The sequence below is a fragment of the Lithobates pipiens genome, unplaced genomic scaffold (genome assembly GCF_037356315.1).
Source record: "Lithobates pipiens isolate NorthernLeopardFrog02 unplaced genomic scaffold, aLitPip1_a1.2 Scaffold_16, whole genome shotgun sequence".
Lineage (NCBI taxonomy): Eukaryota > Metazoa > Chordata > Amphibia > Anura > Ranidae > Lithobates > Lithobates pipiens.
The window spans coordinates 66,187,709-66,213,745 of NW_027507748.1; the positions used below are offsets into that span (position 1 = coordinate 66,187,709).

Sequence of the window (26,037 nt, forward strand, 5' to 3'; positions counted from 1 at the left end):
ATTAGGTTCAATACGTTTTTATTAATAATTTTTTAGGGTCAATACGTTTTTATTAATCATTTTTTATCAGAATATAAGCAATTAAAGACTGTAAAGTCAAAAAAGAAAACATAAGGTGGGAACAGGGCCAGGAGTCCGACAATGGACTAGCTGGTCCAACAATGTTAAACACAGTATAAACTTTACAGGTAAGGATAAAGCATTCTGTTTCGGTCATGTAGCACACTGGAGGTCCCATCTATATTCACAGTATAAAGCATGTAATATATACAATACGGCTAACCTGCTCCCCGGACTGGGCTCCCCTGTGGGAACCTGCTGCGTCCAGTACCAGGGGAGGACGGACATTAGTGCTAAGTCTGCGACGGCGAGCCTGACCGATGGGTCAAGGTCCATAAGGAACCTTTAATGTGCAGGGGTTACAAATTGGGAACCAATAAGAGGTAATTAGATAGCTCGCTGCTCGTCTTGATTTTAGTCTATTTTGTCTATTTTCAAATGAATAAAACATCCAGCCAGACCAGATGTCATGAAATTGTTTCTGTTTATCCTTGGAGGAAAGAACCCATTTCTCTTCTTCCATGACTCCCTTTACCTCTCTCTTCCAATCATGCAGTGTGGGGCATTGGGGCCGCTTCCAAAATTTGGGTAGAAGACTTTTTGCTGCTTTCAAAGGATATGCAGTGACGCTATTTTCATACAACTTAAAGAAGGAAGGGGTAGCATGAAATAAACAGTGGAGGGGAGAGAATTGTATGAGCTTAATTGTGGTTTTCTGAATCCAAGGAAAAATGTTGTTCCAAAATGTTGGAATTTTGATGCAGTGCCACAAGAGATGCATGAATGTGCCCTCCTGGGCATAGCCTCGCCAACACTTAGGTTCTGCACTCAGAAAGATCTTGGCCTTCAGACTTTATTATGATTTCACTTGCCGCATATTGGCTCCAAATCTGTGATTGGGATGTCCTGATGTCAGGGGATAGCATGACAGCTAGGTAAATAGTGCTGTGTGAAGGAAATCAGCAATGGCAATCTATGGGGTTTCTTGAAAATGAGGTGCTCTACAGTGATATGATTTGATAATGCTTTTATGTCCTGTGTAAAAACGCATGCATTTTAATCTCCCATCTTCGATAAGATAAATTCCTTGTATACTTTGGATCTAATGAGGACACATTTCATATCTAGAGATCTCTTCCACCGAAATGTATCGCCACAGAGAATTATTTGAATAAATCACCAACATATTAGTTATTATTATGACTGTTATAAATGAAAAAGGGATAAATGTTGTTTGCCCTAGAGATCATCGGCATATATTGTATTTAGTATTTGGCCTATGCAGATACCCTCTGTGCATCAAAAACTTGCATCGCTGCTCAGGTTGATTTTGGTCTATTTTGTCTATTTCAAATGAATAAAACATCCAGCCAGACCAGATGTCATGAAATAGATTCTGTTTATCCTTGGAGGCAAGAACCCATTTCTCTTCTTCCATGACTCCGTCTACCTCATTGTGTGAGCTTAAGTGTGGTTTTCTGAATCCAAGTAAAAATGTTGTTCCAAAATTTTTGGATTTTGGGGCAGGACCACCAGAGGTGCATGAATGTGCCCTCCTGGGCACAGCCTCGCTAACACTTAGGTTCTGTACCCAGAAGGATCTTGGCCTTCAGACTTTATTGTGATTTCACTTGCCGTATATTGGCTCCAAATCTGTGATTGGGATGTCCTGATGTCAGGGGATAGCATGATAGCTAGGTAAATGGTGTTGTGTGATGGAAATCAGCAATGACAATCTATGGGTTTCTTGAAAATGAGGTGCTCTACAGTGATATGAAGTGATAATGCTTTTCTGAAATGAATGTTTCTTTACTGTGGCAAAACACATGCATTTTATTGAAGAAATATGTAAATCACGAACAGGCTCTTAATCTCAGTGTGTATAGCCCACCGTAAGGAAAATCATATTCTCATGTTAACCAAATAGCAAACAAAAGATGAATATTTTTAGTCTCCCATCTCTGATAAGATAAATTCCTTGTAAACTTTGGATCTAATGAGGCCACATTTCATATCTAGAGATCTCTTCCACACAAATGTATCGCTGCAGAGAATTATTTGAATAAATAGCCAACATATTACAGTTATTATTATGACTGTTAGAAATGAAAAATGGATAAATGTTGTTTGCCCTAGAGATCATCAGCATATATTGTATTTAGTATTTGGCCTATGCAGATGCCCTCTGTGCATCAAAAACTTGTGAGATAGGAACTTAATGACGCATTATATGGCAAATTCACCTTTTTTTCAGGGAAATTGTATAGCCTTCTATGGCTCTTATTTCCATATAAAGCATTATCTGTGATGTTTTGATTAAAAGCTATTGAATGATAGTGTCACGTTTTCTAGACACAGAGCAGCATGAACAAAGGGAATGGTTAATGAAGGATGGAGTGATATTCTACATTAAGCTCTTAAAGGAAAGCTCCGGGCAAAACACAGAATTGGGAAATAAACCATAAGATAGCTAATCATACATGCCCGCATGCTGTTTTTTGGATGTGCTGTTTGGTGATAAAGATATATATCCAAAGCTTTTGAAGTAAATTAAAATAAGGTTTATTCCATTGTAAACCAATCTCCACTACCAGTTTCACCATATTTGCTGGCTGCCATCTAATCCAAAGGGTTTTGTTATGGCTATGCAGTGTCCAAATATAAGAGGCAGTCCAAAGAGCCCCATAAATTAAATGTAAAAAATGTGTAAAAACCTAAACATTGGTAACTTTCCAAGTGTAGGTCGATCCCCCCCCCCCCCATTCAGACCACTTGAGATTGTTGCCTAAGTACTGTGGTACCACTTGTATATGATACCCCTACTGCACATGCTGCAGTGACCCACTGGGAACAAGCCTGACTGGTGGACATAGTCTTGCTGTAGCACTGCTAAGTAGGGAGCCTTAATATGTAGTTAAATATTGACTCCCTTATATGTATATTTCTAAAGCTGGACTTAGGACACAATCATTTTAATAGCATTTGAAGGGTTAGTAGCTGGTTACCTATCCCATGTAACAAATACAGTGTGAGCTATACTATCTTGCAAATTTAAAACACATTTTTCTAAAGAGGTTGTGAACTATGAAGCTATGCTCACAAAAGCAAGCAGAGGACAAAGCGCTAGTCACCATGAATACTTGTGGTCTCCCTGCAGTTGATGTTTTGTCTATGACTGACTTACCACTTCTTGTTCTACACCAGCTTTTCTCAACCAGAGTAGGGTTCCACCAGAGGTTGCTAGTGGTTCTTTGAGCAATGAGTAATTTTCGCTCTTAGATAAGTAACCACTGACTGGACTATGAGCTGGTGTAGCCTAAGGCACCATGTGAGCGGACATGTTTCTTAGCAGCTCCATGATCACCTCTGCTTAATCCTGTGCAATCCTGTGTACCTGCCTCTTTATCTTGGCTGATTTCCTACCTGGCTGCTTGGTGAAGGCCCCGTGCTCCCTTCTGTTCATTTAGTGGATGGGAAATTGCAAGAAGAAGCAGCCCCCTGCCAAAATGAATATCACCACGTGCCCCTGGACAAGATGGACACTGATCCACTGCTTCACATGCATCCCTTGCATCCAAGCCAGAATTATTTGGAGAAGAGCTGGACCCCTCTCCACCACCCTCTCTTGCTGCCCCTGTTCCACCGGCGCTGCTATCCCAGACCTCCCCCAGCAAGGATGGCATGGAAGAAGACATCTGAAATCATTCAGATCTTATCGGCAAGGTGAAGGAACTTAAACTACAGATAACAATAATGCGCCAGGACATGCACAAGATGCAGGATCAGCTCTCTGACACGGAGCAGCACATTAGTGATCTGGAGGACACTGTTCACCCTGTCATGCCTGCTCTTAAAACCTGTGGCACCAAAATCAGATCACTGGAAGATAAGGTGGACGATTTGGAAAACCGTCTGCGCAGAAACCGTCTGCGACTGGTGGGCCTCCCTGAGCAGGTTGAGGGGTCTTACCCGGTATCTTTTCTGGGATGCTGGTTTACCCAGGAAATTGGGAATGACTGCCTGTCCCCCTGCTTTGTCCAGGAAAGAGGCCATAGAGTTCCTGGCAGACAGCTCCCTGAAGGTAACCCTCCCCGCACTATGGTTATCCATCTACTCAACTAGACAAGACAGGGAAACCATCCTACGAGCTGCTCGCCTGAAAGGGAGCCTCAAGATCAACAATGCGACAGTGTCCCTCTTCTCTGATTACTTTCCTGCTGTTTGAGCATCAAGGACCAAATACCAACATGTCAAGCAGCTGCTGCAGGGAAAACCATTCCATACTCCATGTTATTTCCTGCCACATTGAGGGTTGTTTACCAAGGTCAGGTGCATTTCTTCCAAACCCCAGTGAATGCTCTCTCCTGGTTTGAATCCCTATGACAACCTGGTTGTTTGTCTGACCAGGCATCTGGCAACTTAACTGGACTCTCCTTTTGGTAGTGAAACTTACCCCTACTTTTTTTTATTTACAGCTTCAAGAATCTTGTCAATCCCAGACCCATGCTTTTTCCAGGCTAGATTACACCTTGATGACTAGGATCTAGTCTCCTCTATTTACACAGTCTCATATATTGCGCAAACTATATCAGACCACTCTGCCCTTTCAATAGAGCTGCTATTATGGCACAGGCCCTCATTTCGGCTGTGAAAGCTCAGTCCACTCTGGATAACCACTCCTGATCTGCAGGACCACATACACCAGGATATGTCCCATTACTGGAGGGACAATGTGGGGTTCTCCCCCATGGTCCCCATCTGGGATGCCTTTGAAGTGACTGTGCGGGGCTCTTACATCTCCAATATCGCCAAACATAGGAAATAAACTCAGGCTACCCTTCGTACTTTTGAGTCCTTCTTAGAAGCAGCTAGGGTCCAATATACCGCACTCTCCACTCCAGATTCCCATGGGGTATTGGTGGGGGCACATAAACCCCTTGATAAACCCCTTGATCTCCAAAGGTTGGATACCACTCAAAAACAACAACTATATTTGTCAGCTAGGTTACATGAACCCAGTGGAAAGAATGGCAAATTGCTGGCATATTTTATCATACAGCATACACTCATAGGTCTATATCACAAATTAGACTCCATGATGGATCAGTCTCATCAGATCCTTCGACCATTAACCAGATGTTTAGGTCCTTTTATGAACACTTATACTTGGCTCCGGCACCCCCTGCCAAGCTTGAGTGGGCGGGCTTCTTTGAATCCCTCCAATTTCCCAAATTGGAGGACTTCCACAGACTTATTTTGGATAAACCCCTAACAATTGAAGAAATTACAGAGGCCATATATTCTCTCCCTCCAAACAAGACTCTGGGGTTAGACGGTCTACCCGCAGAGTGGTACAAGCACTATGTGGAGGACCTTGCCAAAAAAAGTACATTCACTGTCTCATGCTGCATTTGAGGAAGGGGAGCTTCCCGCCTCTATGTGCGAAGCTTTGATTGTACTTCCCAAACCTGAAAAAGTCAAATTATTATGCGGGTCCTATCGTCCAATCTCACTATTAGTTATTTTAAAGTGCTGGACAAACTTCTAGCTATAAGACTACAGAAGGTTATTCTTCACCTTGTCCATCAGAACCAAACAGGGTTCATGCCTGGTAAGAGCACATACATTAACATTCTGCGTCTTTATTTACATGTTCACAGGGAGGCCACTGACCAAAAAAGCAGACTGGTGTTATCCTTGGATGTGCTGAAGGCTTTTGATACCATTAATTGGTCTTTCCTTTGGCAAACCATGCATCTGAATGGGTTTTAGCTTTAACTACATCAATTGGGTTTGCCTGCTCTACACTAAACCTAGGGCCAGGGTATGCACTAACAAGGACATATCTGATGCTTTTCCTTTACAGAGGGATACGAAAAAGGGCTGCCCACTTATGCTTGCACTGGCCATAGAGCCTCTTGCTCTTGTCAGTGACGGTGGGTGGCATATGTTATGGTGAGCAAATGGGAAAGATCTCTCTCTATGCTCATGACGCATTTATTTACCTAGATGGCTCAGAGCAGTCCTTTGTGTCATTAATGGGGGTCATCGAAGAATTCGGGAAGGTCTCTGGGCTACGGTTTGGTTGGGAAAAATCTGTTGCGTTTCCCTTTGGCAGTAACCTCGATTACACATATCTAACGCGCTCCTAACTGGTTATTTAGCCCTCATTTAAGTATCATGGTATCCAAATAAATGCAGATATGTCCACTTATGAATCCCTTAACATAACTCCAGTTATGAAACACATGGACACTAGGCTCCGCACCTGGACTTCCTTGCCTCTCAATCTGATTGGCTGTGTGAACATTTTTAAAATGATATACTGTACCTACCCAAATTTTTATGTTTTTCGTGCATCCCTGTTTTTTTTGTTACAAAAACTTTTAAAAAATTAGACTCGAATTTGTCCACCTTCCTCTAGCAGGGGGCACGTCCATGTATTGCAAAAGCATCTCCCCAAGCTGCTAAGGCAGATGGCGGATTGGCTTTCCCAAATCGAAGGCACTATTTTTTGGCATCACAACTTACCTACGTCTATGAATTGTTCCTGGAGACCTCCTTATCTCCCTTCACCACTCTGCTGACTGCACTCTATGGTTCTAGGGCCTTAGTTGTAGACGTACTACACAGGTCGATATCTAAACACTGCTCTCACTGCTTTCCGATAAAGGTTAGATGTCTTGCCTGGCATAAGGGTACTAGAGCATTGACAACTTCGGGAGGTGTATTTCCTAATGCTCCCCTATGGTAAAATCCCAATTTCTCAGAGCTTCTGGGCCACCTGGACTCCCTGTGGTGGACACGACTAGGGGTCACCCATATCTCTCACATTTTTGTGCATAACATTTTTGCTTCCTTTGATGAGTTGAAGGTCAGGTGTGGGAATGTGTTCTTTGGGTGATGTTATGTGTTTGGTTTGTACCAGAAATAGCTTTTTCTTTGATGGCCAAAAAGTTCTATTTTAGTCTTATCAGACCAGACCTTCCTCCATACATTTTGGGAGTCTCTCACATGCCTTTTCACAAACTCAAAACGTGATTTTGTTTTTTGCTGAAAGTCATGGCTTCTTCTGGCCACTCTACCATGCAGCCCAACTCTATGGAGCGTACGGCTTATTGTCGGCCTATGTACAGATACTCCAGTCTCTGCTGTGGAACTCTGCAGCTCCTCCAGGGTTACCTTAGGTCTCTGTGCTGCCTCTCTGATTAATGCCCTCCTTGCCCGGTCCGTGAGTTTTTGTGTGCGGCTGTCTCTTGACAGCTTTGCTGTTGTGCCATATTCTTTCCATTTGGTTATGATAGATTTGATGGTGCTCCTAGGGATCATCAAAGATTTGGATATTTTTTTTATAACCCTGACTTGTACTTCTCAACAACATTTCCCTTACTTGTTTGGAAAGTTCTTTGGTCTTCATGGCAGTGTTTGGTTAGTGGTGCTTCTTGCTTAGGTGTTGCAGCCCCTGGGGCCTTTCAAAAAGGTGTGTATTATTATTATTATACACGATTTATATTTTACGCAGCGATTTACAATGTATGGGAGGGACAACACAATTACAGTACAGTTCAATACAAAAGGTACAGGAGGGCCCTGCTTGTAGAGCTTACATTCTAAAGGGATGGGGTGGTGGTACAAAAGGTAATAGCTGCAGAGAATGATTTGATGGAGGTGGCTCGGGGATAGTTGTTAGGTGGGTGGGGGATAGGCTTCCCTGAATAAATTAGTTTTCAGGGATCTCATAAAGGTGGACAGGGTAGGGGCTGATCGCATATACCAGGGCAGGGAGTTCCAGAAGATGGGAGAGGCTCTGGAGAAGTCCTGAGGGTGAGCATGGGAGGAGGTAACAAGGGAGCTAGAGAGCAGGGGGTCCTGGGAGGAGCCGAGGAGACGATATCTGCAAATGAGGTTGGTGATGTAGATGTATATGTAATGACAGATCAAGTGACACTTAGATTGTACACAGGTGGACATCATTTCACTAATTATGTGACTTCTGGAGGTAATTGGTTGCACCAGAGCTTTTTATGGTTTTCATAACAAAGGGGGTGAATACATACGCACATGCCAATTATCAGTTTTTTATTTCTGAAAAAAAAATGTATATGTATATTTTTCTAATTTTACTTCACCAATTTAAGACTATTGTCTTCTGATCCATCACATATAATTCAGATTTAAAAAAAACGTTGAACTAAAGGCTGTAATGTAACAAAATAGGTAAAAAGCCAAGGGTGGTGAATACTTCTATATATATATATACATACTGTGGTTGGCAAGTGGCTAAATATCAACCTGTGTTCAGGTCGCTCTTCAGAGAGCATTTGACAGGTGGTGAGGAGGATTTGTTTTGCCTCCTCACCACCTGTTTTAAACCCCGTAAATACCAGACAACTGCACAGTTGCAGGGCGAATGCAGCGCAGCCCTATTCACCTAAGTGCCACCAAGGTATACAGTCCCAGCAGCTGTCTCTGCAGCAAAAGAGGGAGAAATTGGGGATCAGTAAAAACGGCAGGGATTTCCCTGTCCCTGTTTTGGCTATGGGACAGGAGATAAATGGAAATATGTTCAATTGGACACGGATAGCAAAAAAAAAAAAAAAAAAAAAGGTAACAGGGATTATGATTCTCCCTTACTCTATCGGAAAAAAAAAAAGTTTGACTTTAGTTCTACTTAAATGATTTACAACCACATATGGTGTATCTAAAAAACATGAAAATGACTCCAGATTTCCTTTCAGTCATAAGATGTAATTCAGCTGCCAGCTGGGGCCTCCTTGATGTGACTAATAGTTTTTGTTTTATTTTCACCTCCCAGTCTCCAGCTGAAGGTGCGATTTGATAGCGCTGTATCTAACCTTGATCACCAAGCCCTGTAGCAACTCTTTTTCATTCACCTGTGTCTTGCTGGTAGAAACTATTTTAATTTAATGTCTGCTTTGTTGACAAGCTGAAGTCCAGTTGTATATTTATCAAACTGCTGTGACTTCCAGTCTTATATTTATAGCCTGCTGATGTAATATACAACCTTGACAACAAGACCAGCGCAATAACATAACCAGCTGACTTTCTGAATTACTGTCACTGATAGAAGGACAGAATGCCTCTGTGATCTGTTTATACTCTTTGTGCTTTGTACAATGTGACTTTTTACCGTTGCATTCTTGCATCCTGCCTTCTTAAAGGCCAACTCAACCCAACTGATATCTCAGTTTTGTTCTGTTGCTGGCAAATTGAATTACCTTATATATGTCTTAGAATTTGAAACATCTCCTGCAAAATTCTCCATTCCATCCAAGTGCAAATGATTTCAAAATGTGTTTTTTTTTTTTTTTAAGGCAGAGGTATAGATGTGGATAGGCCTTCCAGAGCTTCCAACTGTCCCTCATTTTAAACAAAATCCCTCTGTCTCTCTTTGCTCATGTGTCCCTATTTTTTGGTCCAGAGGTATTGACCTTGTTAAACAATGTATTATTCAATTACCAAAACTATTCTATAATTCCTAAGTAGGGTACACACTATAAGAAAATCGTAAGAAAAATTCTGTACAAGGAACGATCGTTCGGTTTTCATATAGCGTGTACACAATTTTAATAATTTGATTCAGACTTTCCAAATGAAAACTTCTGAAGGACAATCTCCAAATTTTTTCTCATGAACAGAACTAACGATTTTCATTTAATGTGTACTGTTTTCGTATGTGAAAAATCAAATGTGAAAGACTGCACATGATCAGAAAAAATAAACAACAAAAAAAAAAGCCTTTGTCGTACGAGAATTTTCGTACATTAGTTCCATCCCCAGTTTCAACTTGCTGTGAAACAACAAGGAAAACAAGGCGATCATTTGCCCCATTTTCTTATAGTGTGTACCTACCTTAGACCTTTTATGCATTCTCTGAAATTCTGCATTTTTTTTTGAACAGCCAGTATGAAGAAGAATCAATGGTAGAAGGGACCTCTGGGTCCCTCTTTCCCATCTTAGAAAGTTGGGAGGCATGGCTTACCACTGGTTTTTAAATTATACTAAATAATTCTGTCATGCTCCCTATTTGCATAAAGCATAGTACAGTACTTTTATAATAGGCTTGTGGGGGATAAAGGAGACACAAACCAATGCAAAGAAGTCATTGAGGTATGTTAGAAGCATATTTCCTCTAGCAGGCAAAGTGCTGCAAGGGCCACCTGGCTATTGGCGATTAAGAGAAGAGGTTCTGTGGTCAAAGCCAGTTGGTTCACCATCAGGCCTGAGTGAGACCCACCCTCTGGCTAACCCAGAGTACATTATATGGCCAAAGGTTTGTGGTACACCTGACCATCACACCTATATGAGCTTGTTGGACATCTTATCACATCACATGCTGGACATCTTGGACAATGGGCAATAACATTTCAGAGCTTAGTTCAGGCCACTGTAGTGTCTCCACGCCAGACTCATTAAACCATGTCTTTATGGAACTGGGATTCTCCAAACTGTTGCTACAAGACTAGAAGCGCACGCATTTCTATACGGGTAGTGGTCAATTCTCATAGTAAAGGGTTCCCAAGTGTAGCCCCTAACATAACTAAAGGGTCATATATAATATTCAGTAATGATGCTGCAAAAAACTGTTAGCCCTTGTACACACGGTCGGAGAATCTGTCGGAATGAGTCTTATCGGACCGTGTCGTCAGATAATCCGACTGTGTGTGGTATGCATCGGACTGATTCCGTCCGAATCTCTGTCCGACCCAATTTTCCAACATGTTGGAAATATTTCCCAACCAACTGGGCCGGACAGACCTAATCCGATCATGTGTAGAGCATTTTCATCGGACCAAGTGCCACACATGCTCAGATCAAATTCCTACATCAAAGCTATTGGCTACTAGCCTGAATGTAGTCCCATCGTAACGAAATTACGTCATCACGTTCTGAAAGATCGGATTTTTCACCAACTTGGCCCGACCGTGTGTATGCAACAGTTTCGGACACAATCCGTCGGACTAAATCCGACGGGCAAAATCCGACGAATTTGGTTGGCAAAATCTCCGACCGTGTGTACGTGGGCTTAGAGACTTGTAGATTTAACATGAAAGCGGATGTCTCCTTTCTGACTATGCCATGTTTTTGGTGGGGTCTGCCATGATCGTGCACGTGGGTTGTCTTTCACGCAACGCATGCTCATCAGTGCCCGGGACCAGGCGGGGACTGCGGTCATGTGAAGAAACTGACATTAAGGCAGTTTCTGACTTAGAGATGAACCTTCACCGTGTACAGCAATAAAGTGCAGAGTTCCTCTGGAAAGCAACTTGTCCCATGTCAATACACAATGTAACTTTATGTTGCATTAGGAGAAACGTGCTAAACCTGTGCCCACTGTTCCGGTCCAGCATACCTCTGTTTCCTCACTCCCAGTAGCAGAATGGGGTCCCACCGAACACATAGCACAGACCACATGTGCTCTTTCACGTAACTCTTCCCTTCCCATACCTTGTGACTAGGCCATAGATCTCTGTTCGGATCCAGTTGCTATTGGATAATGACCACTAGAGAGGGATCCAGAACATCAACCCCCTCGCTATTGGCCAATCTGTCACCTTACCAGGTACCCCACTTAAAAACTGGTTGCTTGCAGCTTGTTCTTTACCCATAGCTCTTTACCCATGTTCTTTACCCATAGCAACTATACTACTCTTCTTGACTTGCTGAATCAACCTTTTGCAGTGGTGTTACTTCATACCTCACATGTGCTCTACAGGTTCTTTGGAATACTCAGGCCAGGCTTGCAACAGTTGTTATAACCTTACTGTACAAAATTAAAAAGACCCATCCCTGATCCTAACTAAGATAATGTTTTGGCCCAGTCATACCTCCATGAGGTGAGAGTCCATAATGCCATTGTCCATGACTTGAATGCTGTCCAAGATCCCCATTTTTTTCAGCGTCATACTTGCTACCCCCCCCCCCCCCCCCGTGAGTTTACATTCCCCGTGTACCCATGTTCCTGTTCTCCGGAGCCCTCAGATCTCGGCTGTCCCCCTTTTTATAGCACAGTTTTAGGCCAGCCAGAACCAAAGCCTGGGAACTGAGACTATAACGTTTAACCCTTTCCCCAGCCTGAGCTGGCTGCTGGATAACTAGCTGCACACACATTTTTAACCTGCCTACATGCAGAATTTTTGGAGATTGGCTAATTCTTTGAAAGACATACATGGACTGGAGAAAAGTTTCAGGATGCTGTCATAGACCAGAGATATGTTTCATAAGACTGCTTGAGATCCCAACTGTTACAGCCTCTTCGAAAATCAGTACCTCCATATTTGTGCTCCCTAAAGTCCACATTTGATATTCCTCTCAGCAAGATCCATTAAATAGGACTGAGATAAAAAAATAGGAAAGGAAAAAAGAAAAAAATATATAAAAGGGACAGACAGATAGAATAGATAAAAAAAAGTTAGTGTGAAAAAGGTAAACAAAACAATTAACTAGTGGATGCCAGTCTAAAGAGCATTTTTCCTTCACTGTGATGAGTAAGCACTAGACGTGGAAAACACAAACTAATGTTTGAAGGGATCCCAAGGGCTACGCAATATGTGCCAAAGTGCCACATGTGGCCCCTGTGCCACATGTTGGGCACCACAGATCTGAAATGTTTTTGTATGTTGTAGATTTAACAGCACTCCACACTGGAAACTACTGAGCTCAGTTTGGAGGGCTGTCCATATGCTTTTGTTCAGTAGTTATGAAGCTGAGTTGGCCATCAAACTGTTGACCATATGGTGTGTATGGAACCATAATTTCTGCTGTGAATTTCCTGTTCTAGGCTTTTCTTGCTGTGCTACAGAAAGAGGGACATTCTAATTGTTTGCTATAGACAAGCCACAAGAAATGAAGTAACCATAAACTTTAATGCAAACTTTTGTTCATGCACGGTAAAGAAAAAAGTTAGGGGGGCGTGGCCTGGAGCCGTTCCAAGATGCACGTGTAAGAACAGAGCTCCCATTCCACGAGGTCCAGCACCGCCAGCTCGCTACTAGACGAATACCCCAGGCATGGTGAGAACTGTCCGCAGCACCTATGCCACTCACTCCCGATCTCCGCTGGGTCCAGAAACACAGCATGACCGCCGCATTCCCGAGATCTTTAGATCACGGCCTAGAGATAACACACAGGCCTCACAGACAGCCTCCTCACAGAGCGCGCATACCTCAAGTTGCAGCCCACGCCGCTCCTGAGCCCGGAGATCTCTAGAGGCAGAGATGGAACTGCAACACCCCCCTGCAGTTAACCTGGATGACCTCCGCAGCGTAGCGGTGGATATAAAAAAACAGGTGGAGGAGGTGGAACTAGCAAAAGCCCGCCATGACACCTCACTCTGTCAAGTGCAGCAGCTCACTGAATCCCATGCGATACATCTACGAGAGATCAACCATCACATGGAAGATCTTGACAACCGGGGGAGATGTCGGAACCTCAGAGTAAGAGGAATCCCTGAAACAATCGACCCCAGCCAGCTCTCCCTAGCGGCCGTTAATATTTTCAACTATCTCCTGGAGAGGCCCCTAGATACTCCAATAGCATTTGAATGCATCCATAGAGCCCTGCGTCCAAGAGGCAGAGAGTCAGACCCACCCAGAGACACAGTTTGTTGTCTCCTAGACTTCCCACTCAAAAAGGAGATACTCCAAAAAGCCAGAATCAACTGACTTTCCAAGGGGCAACAATAAAGGTCTACCAAGATCTTTCCAGTATCACCTTGCAACGCAGAAGAGAACTGAGACCCCTCTTAGAAGTCCTGAGAGCCAAATCCATTGTTTACCGCTGGAAATTTCCATTTTGCCTATCAGTAACACATCAAGGCCGTACTGCAAATCTTAGAGTACCAGAAGATTTAGACCACTTCTGTGATGCCTTAGGTATACAACCAGTCGACTTGCCAGAGTGGTACAGCAACTTCCGCCTCCCAGCACCCAGAAGAGCGATGTCCATGGATGGCATTAACAAGGCAGGCAACTCCAGCAGCAGTCGCCGACGCTCCCACCCAACTCTGCCCCACACGCCGCCGAAAGAACCCGGAGCCCTGAGAAATGGCAGCCCTTTTGCATCACCAGCGCACCGCAGAGCAAGCTTCCACTGATCAGCCCAGGGTAACTCAACTACATAGGAGCTAACAAAGAAAAAAGTTGACTTTAATGTCGGCTACAGCAGCTGCATTTACTTGTACCTTCCCATTGCTCCCTGGCACTCTATTTGTCTTCAGTAGCAAAGTGAAGTGCCTTGCCCTGGTGCCTGGCTGGGGTTGAGGGTACTTTCCCTGCCAGAGTGATGAATAGCCAAGTATCAGTGCTGTCACATAAAGGAAGTAAGTCACATGCTCAACCCATAGTATTGGATATGGTATTTTGCCTTATCCAGGGGGAGCAGAGTGGCGGGGGTTGCAACAAACTGTGGGGACTAGCATTAAAAGGATATGTTGCTTGACCCTACATAGGAATAAAAGGTTCACTTTAATACAAGGAATGCAAGGTAAAGGTAAGATTTCTATCTAGGAGCCAAGTAGTGCTTGTTATATCGAAGATCTCAGTACTACACATTGTAAAAAAAAATGTCTTGTGCCTAGATTTTTATATTCTCACTCGTAGATACGTATAAATAATTTTTGTATAGAAGAGTTTTCATTAAATAATCATCAGTATGAATGGGTTTTTTACTAATTGTGAGTAGCATGACAGACAGGAACAGCTTTGTTTAGTCATGAGTATTATAGTAAAATGTAGTCTGTCTATGTCTCCAACACAGACAGATGCAGCGTTGATGTATGATGCTGTCTACATGGTCGCAGTTGCCACCCAGCGAGCTTCACAGATGACTGTCAGTTCTCTTCAGTGCCACCGACACAAACCCTGGAGATTCGGACCCCGCTTCATGAATCTTATCAAAGAGGTATGTCAGCCATGTTTCCCTTGGTTTAAAGGGCAAGAAAAACCTAAATTACAACTTGACTTATGTTTAAGAGAAATCTGTCAGTTTTTTAAATACTGTATTCCTTAGTTTGACACAGATTCATTTTTCTAATGTTATTTTTCAAAGACATATTTGGTATGGCTCCCAGCTGAGTGTCAGGTCCACAATTGATATATCTCTAAGATATCTCTATTCTGTGCTCCATATACACAATATTACCAAAAGTATTGGGACACCTCGCTTTACACACATGAACTTTAATGGCATCTCAGTCTTAGTCCATAGGGTTCAATATGGAGTTGGCCCACCCTTTGCAGCTATAACAGCTTCAACTCTTCTGGGAAGGCTGTCCACAAGGTTTAGGAGTGTGTCTATAGGAATTTTTAACCATTATTCCAGAAGTACATTTGTTAGGTCAGGTACTGATGATGGACAAAAGGCCTGATTTGCAGTCTCCACTCTAATTCATCCTAAAAGTGTTCTATCAGGTTGAACCCAGGACTCTGTGCAGGCCAGTTAAGTTCTTCCACCCCAAGCTCGCTCATCCATGTCTTTATGAACCTTGCTTTGTGCACTGGTCCAAATCATTTGGTGGAGGGGGGATTATGGTGTGGGGTTGTTTTTCAGGGGTTGGGCTTGGCCCCTTAGTTCCAGTGAAGGGAACTCTTAAGGCGTCAGCATACCAAGACATTTTGGACAATTTCATGCTCCCAACTTTGTGGGAACAGTTTGGGGATGGCCCCTTACTGTTCCAACATGACTGCGCACCAGTGCACAAAGCAAGGTCCATAAGGACATGGGTGAGTGGGTTTGGGGTGGAGTAAAGTGACGGACTTGTACAGAGTCCTGACATCCCAAAGGTAGAACACCTTTGGGATAAATTAGAGTGGAGACTGCGAGCCAGGGCTTCTCGTCCACAACAGTGTATGACCTCGCAAATGCACATCTGGAAGAATGGTCAAACATTCCCTTAGACACACTCCTAAACCTTGTGGACAGCCTTCCCAGAAGAGTTGAAGCTGTTTTAGAGGCATTGGGTGGGCCAACTCAATATTGAACTCTATGGACTAAGACTGGGATGCCATTAAAGTTCATGTGCGTGTAAAGAAAGATGTCCCAATACTTTTGGTAATATAGTGTATGCTGTTATGCTGTCCAAAGCAAACATATAATATAGAAGAATGGAGGATGCCACTGTAGGAGATTGAGAGGATGAATATGGAAGTGTATGTAAACCCAAAATCTATGTTTCATTATGTCCAGCATGTCTCACTATATACAGATTTCCTATGAAAATCATTTTTGGGAATCTGTTTCTTACCTGCAAACCCTTTTTGTTTAAAGTTAACAATGCAAAGCCTCTGGCTTGCAACTAGTCTAGCAGTAGTGTTGTCATTGTGCCATGTTCACTCCTTTATTTGGCTATTGGGCTGCAGATCCGGTGGATTGTATAGAGTTTTTGTTGTGCAAATACAATACCCTCAATTCATAAAGCATTATCACTAACATTGTGGCTTTTGTAGCACCCTCCTAGTGTAGAGTAGGCGGCTAGGTAAATTTAGTTTGACTCCCTTGTACTCAAAGAAGCAGGTGTTGGTTATGTAGGGCTGCTCAGTGTTTCACAGGCTGCTGCTCTGTTACTTCCCCCTGTCTTCTAGAGGATTCTAGAAATGTAGGTGGAGGAAGGGCCGGGCATGCAGCCTGAATATTTATGGGACTCTAGCCAATCTCTGTAGAGCTGTGCTCAGTAGATGGCTAGTGAGCCCATAAATAGTCTGAGGCCTGGGCAGCAGGGAGCAATGTTCAAGGATCCAGTCCCATAGGAGGGGACCCCTGTGCAGGGCTCTGCCCCTAGTGCAAGACCTTAGAAGGAGTTTTCAGAAAGACACAGGGGTCCCAGTTAGGCTTAACTGGGGGGGGGGGGCTATTCACAGGTTCAGGTCCAGGGATCAAGTTGGGTCTAGAGAAGCTCACTAGAGAGAGCCAGGAGGAAGTTGGTAGGCTACATCTCCCTAACTAAGAAGAGCCTTGTGGATATCGGCAGGAGGCAACTGATGATCCTGTGAGTAAATGACTCCAGTGCAGAAGAGTAGTGACTGTGTGTAGCTTTTAACTCTGGAAGGAGCACAAGTCATCATCAGCTATTCTATTATATTCCCTTTCTATTCTTTTGTATTCAGTTTTTTATTTTCTATTCTATTTGGTTCTGTTTTACTCTATTCATTTCTTTTCTATTATTTTCTTTTCTATTCTATCCCTTTATTTCCTATTCTATTTTTTTCTATTCTTTTTTTTTTCTGTTCTGTTTTACTCTATTCTTTTATTTTTTATTCTATTCGTTCTATTCTTTCTATTCTCTTGTATTCTATTTTATTCTCTTTGGAAAGTTTAATTCAAATTAGATTAGAATTAGAATTAGGATTAGAAAACAATTCAAATTTGAAAACAATTTGAATTTGATTAGAAAACTATCAAACTCTACTTCGAAAACTATTGAAATAGAATCTGAAGTTTTGTTTCAGTATTTTGGATTTGTTTAAATTTGTTACTATTGTAATTTGGATACATCCGAATTTCCGTAAAAAAAAAATTCACCCGAATTTCAAATTGGACCGAAACGAACCGCACATGTTTATTTATTGACCAGCCTGCAAAACAACCAAATTGGCCCTGTCTAAGCCCTTGTACACACGATCGGAGATTCCGACAACCAAATCCGTCGGATTTTATCTGTCGGATTTTGTCCGAAACTGTTGCATACACACGGTCGGACGAAGTTGTCGGAAAATCAGATCGTTCAGAACGTGATGATGTTATTTCGTTACGATGGGACTATGTTCAGGCTAGTAGCCAATAGCTTTGATGTAGGAATTTGATCTGAACATGCGTGGCACTTTGTCCGATCGGAATTCTCTACACATGATCGGAGTATGTCCGATCGGAGCATTTTGTCAGAAAATATTTCCGGCAAGTTGGAAAATTTTGTCCGACAGATATTCCGACGGAAACAGTCCGATGCAGACCACAAACGGTCGGAATATCCGACAAAACGCTCCGATTGGACACATTCCGTCGGAATCTCCGATCGTGTGTACAAGGGCTAACAGTTTACATTAAAAACAGAGGGTTTTAGGTGGTCACCACTTTTTTGTACTAATGTAGGCCGTGCTTGCTTGCACTGCAGTGAGCTGAGAAAATGTTGCAGTGGTGTGACAATCAGCATTGTCACTACAGATTCACCAGCCTGTAGCTTGTGAGTCAGCAGTTGGCCACACCTAGACCTGCCCCCTAATCTCTGGATTGACAGCTGTGCCTCTCTTATTGAAACCCTCCCTTTTTGAGCTGCAGTGTCTTGGAGGGGAAGTGAGTGAGACACAAATGAAGAATGAAGAACGATTTGGCTTTGTCTGAGAATGTGAAGGAGGCTTTTTTGTTTTGTTTACTTTATAAAGTATGTGCATTACATGTTTTAGACTGTCATACAGGATCTTTTAGTTGTACTTTAACCTCATATAACCCTATAATCAGACCCTTCACCTCTCTTCACTGCACATTTCAGTAAATCAGGTCTATGACTTTTTTTTGTGTTTTTTTTTTTTCCACGACACCACCAGATTCATATTTTGTAGCCCACGTAATGGGAGATTATTCCAGCTTTGTGACAGTTCAGAAAAATCTTTGTCCACTTCTCATTGTTATACAGGACCAGACACATTTGCATGTGCTGCAAAGCATAAAAATGTATTCCGTAGTTCTGTAATAAAAAGTTACTGCCTGGTCTTTAATTTTATGGTGCAACAAATATATATTTCTGCACATAATTTCATGAGGAAGAAAGTAATGGAACTGAATTTGTAATTCTCTTGATAATTAGTCTTGTTTTAATGTTTGGTACCATCAAACATCATTAAATGGGTTTATGTTGTTCACCTTGACTGGTATATCTGTACCATGGAGCAGAGGCAGAGATAAAATAGTTGTTCATAATTAGCTGTAGATCCCCTGAACCAAATAGCATCAGCAAGGCAGGACTGATCACATGACATCACTGAGGCAAGAGGCCACATTGAGTTCTAGAGGCAAGAGGGGTCACATGGCACCCCTGATATAAGTGGGGTAACATGGCATCATTGAAGTAGGATAGGTCACATGACATCACTAAGGCAAGAAGGGTCACTAAAATGTAGTGGAACCAATTTCTTCCAGTAGTCACCTAATCAGTAAATAGAGTCCACCTGTGTGTAATTCAGTCTCAGTATAAATACAGCTGTTCTGTGAAGGCCTCAGAAGTTTGTTACAGAACCTTAGTGAACAAACAGCATCCTGAAAACCAAGGAACATACCAGACAGGTCAGGGATAAAGTTGTGGAGAAGTTTAAAGCAGGATTATACCACGTACACACGACGGAACAAATCCGTCGGACAATTCGACCATGTGAGGGCTTCATCGGACCTTTGCTGTCTAAAAATCAGACAGACTTTAGATTTAAAACATGTTTCAAATCTTTCCGATGGACTCGAGTCTGGTCAAAAAATCTATTCATCTGTATGCTGGTCTGACAGACGAAAACCTACGATAGGGCAGCTATTGGCTACTGGCTATGAACTTCCTTATTCTAGAGCGCCATCACGTTCTAATCCGTCGGACTTTGGTGTGCTTGTGTGGAGCCAAGTCCGTTTGTTTGGAAAGTCCTTTGGAACTCCGCCGAAAGTCCGTCGGGAAGACCGTCGGATCTAGTCCGTCAAAGTCTGGTCATGTGTACGCAGCATAAGGTTACAAAAATTATTCCAAGCTTTGAGCATCTCATGGAGCGCTGTTTAATCTGTCATCCAAAAATGGAAAGAGTATGCAACTGCAATCCTACCAAGACATGGCTGTCCTCCTAAACTGAGGGGCCGGGCAAGGAGAGCATTCATTAGAGAAGCAGCCAAGAGGCCAGTGATAACTCTAGAGGAGCTGTAGAGAGTCACAGCTCAGGTGGGAGAATCTGTGCACAGGACAACTACTAGTCATGCACTCCACAAATCTGGCCTTTATTGAATAGTGGCAAAAGCCAAGAAGAAAGCCATTGTGGAAAGAAAGCCATAAGAATTCCCATTTGCAGTTTGCAAGAAGCCATGTGCGGGACACAGCAAACATGTGGAAGAAGGTGCTCTGGTCAGATGAGACCAAAATTTAACTTTTTGGCCTAAAAGCAAAACACTATGTGGTAGAAAACTAACACTGAACATCACCCTGAATAATGCATCATGTTGTGAAGATGCTTTTCTTCAGCAGGGACAGGGAAGCTGGTCAGAGTTGATGGGAAGATGGATGGAGCCAAATACAGGGCAATCTTAGAAGAAAACCTGTTATGCCGCGTACACATAATCGGAATTCTCGTTGGAAAAAGCTATGGTGGTTTTTCAGACGGAATTCCACTCAAACTTGGCTTGCAGACACACAGTCACACAAAAGTTCGCTGAACTTTGGACCGTCAAGAACGCGGTGACATACAACACTACGACGAGCTGGGAAAATTAAGTTTAACACATGAAAAGATATAATAAAATATTTTCAAAAATGTGAGGGGTGTACTCACTTTTGGGAGATACTGTACTCATATACATATATATATATATATATATATATATACAGTGCCTTGAAAAAATATTCATACTCCTCGAAATTTTCCACATTTTGTCATATTACAACCAAGAACGTAAATGTATTTTATTAGGATTTTATGTGATAGACAACACAAAGTTGCACATAATTGTGAAGTGGAAAGGAAATGATAAATGGTTTTCAAAAGTTTTCACAAATAAATACGGGAAAAGTGTGGGGTACATTTGTATTCAGCCCCAGTCAATACCTTTCACTGCAATTACAGCTGCAAGTCTTTTTGGTGATGTCTCTACCAGCTTTGCACATCTAAAGAGTGACATTTTTGCCCATTCTCTTTTGCAAAATAGCTCAAGCTCTGTCAGATTGGATGGGGAGAATCTGTGAACAGCAAATTTCAAGTCTTGCCACAGATTCTGAGTTGGATTTAGGTCTGGACTTTGACTGGGCCATTCTAACACATGAATATACTTTGCTCTAAACCATTCCATTGTAGCTATGGCTGTATGTTTAGGGTTATTGTCCTGCTGGAGCCTTCAAAAGTCTCAAGTCTTTTGAAGGCTCTAACATGTTTTCTTCTAAGATTGCCCTGTATATGGCTCCATCCATCTTCTCATCAACTCTGACCAGCTTCCCTGTCCTTGCTGAAGAAAAGCATCCCACCACCATGTTTCACGGTGGGGATGGTGTATTCAGCGCAATGTGCAGTGTTAGTGCCGGTTCACACAGGGGCGACTCAGATCCGACTTCAAGTCGCCCCAAGTCACCTCAGGTCGCACAACATGTAGAAATCAATGTAAGTGAATGAGAGCTGTCTTAATGCACACTACTGAAGTCGCTCCAACTTCAGAAAAGGTTCCTGTACTACTTCAATCCGACTTGTAGGCGACTGGTACCCATTGATTTCAATGGAGGTCGCCTCCAAGTCGGATCTCCGTCTATACAGAGGCGACTCTCAGAGAATTATCAGCTGTCAAAAGGAGTTCCCCCCTGAGAGCTCATTCTCTGATTGGCCATGGCAAGTCGCCTGGCCTGGGGCGACTTAAAGTAGTGTTGTAAGTCGTGTCCAAGTCACGTCAAGTCACGTCGTGTCAAAGTCATGTCGCCCCTGTGTGAACCGAGCCTTAGTTTTCCGCCACACATAGCGTTTTTCTTTTAGGTCAAAAAGTTAAATTTTGGTCTCATCTGACCAGAGCCCCTTCTACATGTGTGCTGTGTCCCCCACATGGCTTTTCGCAAACTGTAAATGGGACTTCTTATGACTTTCTTTCAACAATGGCTTTCTTTTTGTCACTCTTCCATAAAGGCCAGATTTGTGGAGTGCACAACTAATAGTTATCCTTTGGACAGATTCTCCCACCTGAGCTGTGGATCTCTGCAGCTCCTCCAGAGTTACCATGGGCCTCTTGGCTGCTTCTCCGAATAATGCTCTCCTTGCCTGGCCTCTCAGTTTAGGTAGACAGCCATGTCTTGGTAGGTTTCCAGTTGTGCCATACTCTTTCCATTTTTGGATGATGGATTGAACAGTGCTCCGTGAGATGTTCAAAGCTTGGGATATTTTTTTAACCTAACCCTGCTTTTAACTTCTCCACAACTTTATCCCTGACCTGTCTGGCGTGCTCCTTGGCCTTTGTGATGCTGTTTGTTCACTAAGGTTCTCTGACAATCCTCGGAGGGCTTCACAGAACAGCTGTATTTATACTGAGATTAAATTACACACAGATGGACTCTATTTACGAATTTTGAGACTTCCGAAGGCAATTGGTTCCACTAGATTTTAGTTAGGGATATTAGAGTAAACTTTTCAGATTTTTATTTTTTTAAATGTGAAAACCATTTATCATTTTCCTTCCACTTCACAATTATGTGCCACTTTGTGTTGGCCTACACACAAAATCCCAATAAAATACATTTAAGTTTTTGGTTGTAACATAACAAAATGTGAAAAATTTCAATGGGTATGAATACTTTTTCAAGGCACTGTGTATGTATGTGTGTGTATATGTGTATATGTGTATATGTACATATGTATATATATATATATATATATATATATATATATATGTATGTGTTTGTGTATATATCAGTGCCGGGACAAGGTCATCCAGAGCCTAGGGCAAACTCGCCCAACTGCGCCCGCCCCCAATGTATATGAGCATAAATTCCCCCTCCTCCCAGTGCAAATCTGTTTCCCTGCTGAAATCCCCCCTCCCAGCACAAATCTTACCCCCCATCCCCCAAATCCCCCCAATTCAAATCCCCCCCCCCCAAAAAAATCACTCCTCCTAGCACATATTATCTACCCCTAAAATTGCCCCTCCCAATAACCCCACTGCAAATCCCTCCTTCTAGCACAAAGCACCCCAATCATCCCCCCTAGCACAAATCTTCTTCCCCCATTCATTCTCCCCCTAAATTTTAGTATACCCCCCAAATTATCCCTCCTAGAACAATACTTACTCCCTGCTGCACCCCAAATCCCCCTCTCCAACACAAATCCCCTCCCCCAATTACCTTGTGGTGCCCCCCCACCTCACATGATACCACAGTGCCCCACCCTTTGTCCTGCCCCTGGTGTATGTATATATATATATATATATATATATATATATATATATACATACATACATACATACATACATACACGCATATATATATATATATATATATATATATATATATATATATACATATACATATATATACATATATATATATATATATATAATCTCAAAGTAGGCAGATGGCTCTGCTCAGCTGTTTGTGTGTACCAGTAAAGTGATGGATAGTACGCTGTGCTTTAAATATCTCTTCTTGTCTATGTGTCCCTAGGCACGCTGGGATGGTTTGACAGGTCGGATCACCTTCAATAGAACGGACGGCTTGAGAAGAGATTTTGATTTGGATATTATTAGCCTGAAGGAAGATGGCATGGAAAAGGTACCAAGTGCTTTTTTTTTTTTTTTTTCATATAATCTCAATGCTTCTTTCACAGACAAGGCCACACATTGGGAGGATTTCAATTAGGAAATAAGAGTTTTTAAAGCCTCAGGATTTATATAAATATTCGGGCTTCCACTAGACAGCAATGTCAGGGTGTCCTATTGTCTGTGTTAAGTATAATAATCAAAGGCTTACAATTGAATGTGTTTGCTGAAAATATCATTCTATTGCAGACGTGGGTGAGTGTTAGCTGTGCTGTTGGTCTCTGTTGGTGTCACATCTGTATATGTGCATATAAAAGCTTGTGAAGCCAATGGAAATTTCAAGAGAAATCTTCTTTTTCATATATATCGCACAAGTACTAAAATACAGATCTTAAAAGCACAACTCCAGGCTCTGCACCTACCTTCTCGTCCATTTGCCCCCTTTTCCCGCCCTTGAAGCACCCCAAGACCATATTGATAAAAGAAAAAAACTGTATAGTTATCCCTTTTCCAGGTATTCTACTTATGTGATGTCACAGGTCCTCTTCATCTTCTTATTTCTCTGCCGGCGAATGCTTCATGTTTTCTGCAGTTTTGTTCTATGAGTCCAGGGAAGAGGGTAGACCCCTGATTTTATGGGGTCCCAGGAAATAGATTAAATGACTGTGGGTGTCATTAAACCTGAAAGAGGAGAGATGCTGTAATAATGAGTGGGTGAGCCTGTAGGGGGCAGTGCTAGAAATCAGGTGAGTATAGCAGCCAGAAAGCCCTTTTTTATATTTTAAATCAGGTCAGGGATTGACTTAATTTTTTTTTTTCCTAGCTACACTTGGAGTTTAGGAAACATTTGCTACAAGAGAAATGTGGAGCTTTGCACTGATGACCATTTCCTCTGGCTGTCATACTGGTCCAGTGTCTTCATGCAGGCCAAAGGCTCTGTCTGGGTTGGAGACAACCAAACAATTAGCATTCTGATGTCTATGGCAATGGTAGTGTGCATATTTCTCTCCATACAGGTTTCCTTTCAAGCCAAACTGAACTTTAAATTTAAAGGGTAACTCCACTTTCATGGAGAAAAAACAGATCTCATAAAGAAAAAATAATATGGCATATACAATTGCAACATATGTCATATTGTAACTAAATGTTATTAAAAATGACCTTTGCTTTTCACTCTGCAGCCGCTGCAGTTTTCTGAAAGTGCAATTCAATACGTCTACCTGGAGGTATTCTGTACACAGAGTGCCTAAAGTACACCCCCCAGAAACATCAATTCCTGCTTGTGTGATTGGCTCATTGATTTCCCCAGAAGTCTGCCTAATATATATAAGTCAGAGTCAGGCATCCCCAGCAACAAAATTGTCATTTTTTTTTAGATACTCCCAATAGGAAATTACATCTAAAGGGATGCAGACCCAGCAGCTTTCCTCTTTAGTGCCCTGCAGGTGCAGCAACTGATTGATCATTTTGAAACCACTCCCATTAGATTCACTTTCCCACATGGACACAGACGAACACAAAGTGATTTCTTCAGCTTAACAAAAGGTAGGAATCTGCAACAAAGTTTGTTAAAATCCTTGCAATGTACATAGATCAGCCAGAGGGGAATGTTTTCTTTTCTCAACAAAAGTGGAGTTTCTCTTTAAATTAAGATGAATACAGGTACAGCAAAACAAAAGGCATGCAAAATATGGTAAAAACAAAGGAAGTGCGAGCTGTAAAGAAGCATCTTTAAAAAAACAAATGTCCAGGCGCATTGAAAATATTCTAAGATATTCTAAGCAAACAACCAAAAGAATCTGTCAAACCCTATCGTGCCAGGGGGCCCATAGCCTTTCAAATGTAACCGTGCAACCTCTATGTTGATACACATATCTTTCAAAAATAAGAGTATTGCCATATGAGTCACTCATTGTTTAACTGAGGACTTTCAGAGCATTAGAAGTGTTTTGCGGGCCTGAAAAAGAGCATGCAGAATTGCCACTCTAGTCAACTCTTCTGGCACACAATCGCTTAAAATACCAAGAAGGTAGCACTTTGGGTCAAGAGGAACTGAGGTTTTAAAAACTTTAAGGGTGGTTAAGACAGCTAGCCAGTAGCGATGTAGTTTTGAGCAGCACCCACCGAAGGAGATGTATGAGGTCTCCCCTGGCATGCTTAGACTTACAGCAGAGCTCAGGCATCAGACCCATGAAGCCCGTGGTGCATGTGCCCCTGTAGTGGTAGTCCAGGGGTGCCGTAACTTCACTGTGAGTGAGGGTCACTTTGTGTTGCAGCAAAAAGGTCACTGCACTACCACACACTTTTTTCACACCTCCCTCTTGGGTCGGGCCTTTTGGCTGGGACCTGAGGAATTTTTTATTCCTGGCTTGCACAGTATTGCACAATGGTCACTTTTCACTTCCTCTCTCCACTCTCCACACCCCGCCACACACACACACACACACACACACACACACACACACACACACACACACACACACACACTTTAGTTTACTTATT

At 42.4% G+C, this 26,037-nt stretch overlaps 1 protein-coding gene across 6 annotated transcripts in view; it reads left to right on the forward strand.

Moving 5' to 3' along the window:
- Positions 1–26,037, forward strand: part of GRIK1 (glutamate ionotropic receptor kainate type subunit 1) — a 626,279-nt gene that overhangs the window by 389,599 nt on the left and 210,643 nt on the right. For all 6 annotated transcript variants that reach the window (XM_077480009.1, XM_077480011.1, XM_077480010.1 and 3 more), the window contains exons 7-8: positions 14,839–14,982; positions 23,441–23,548. In XM_077480009.1, the coding sequence (XP_077336135.1) occupies positions 14,839–14,982; positions 23,441–23,548 (252 nt within the window). The remainder of the gene's footprint in view (positions 1–14,838; positions 14,983–23,440; positions 23,549–26,037) is intronic.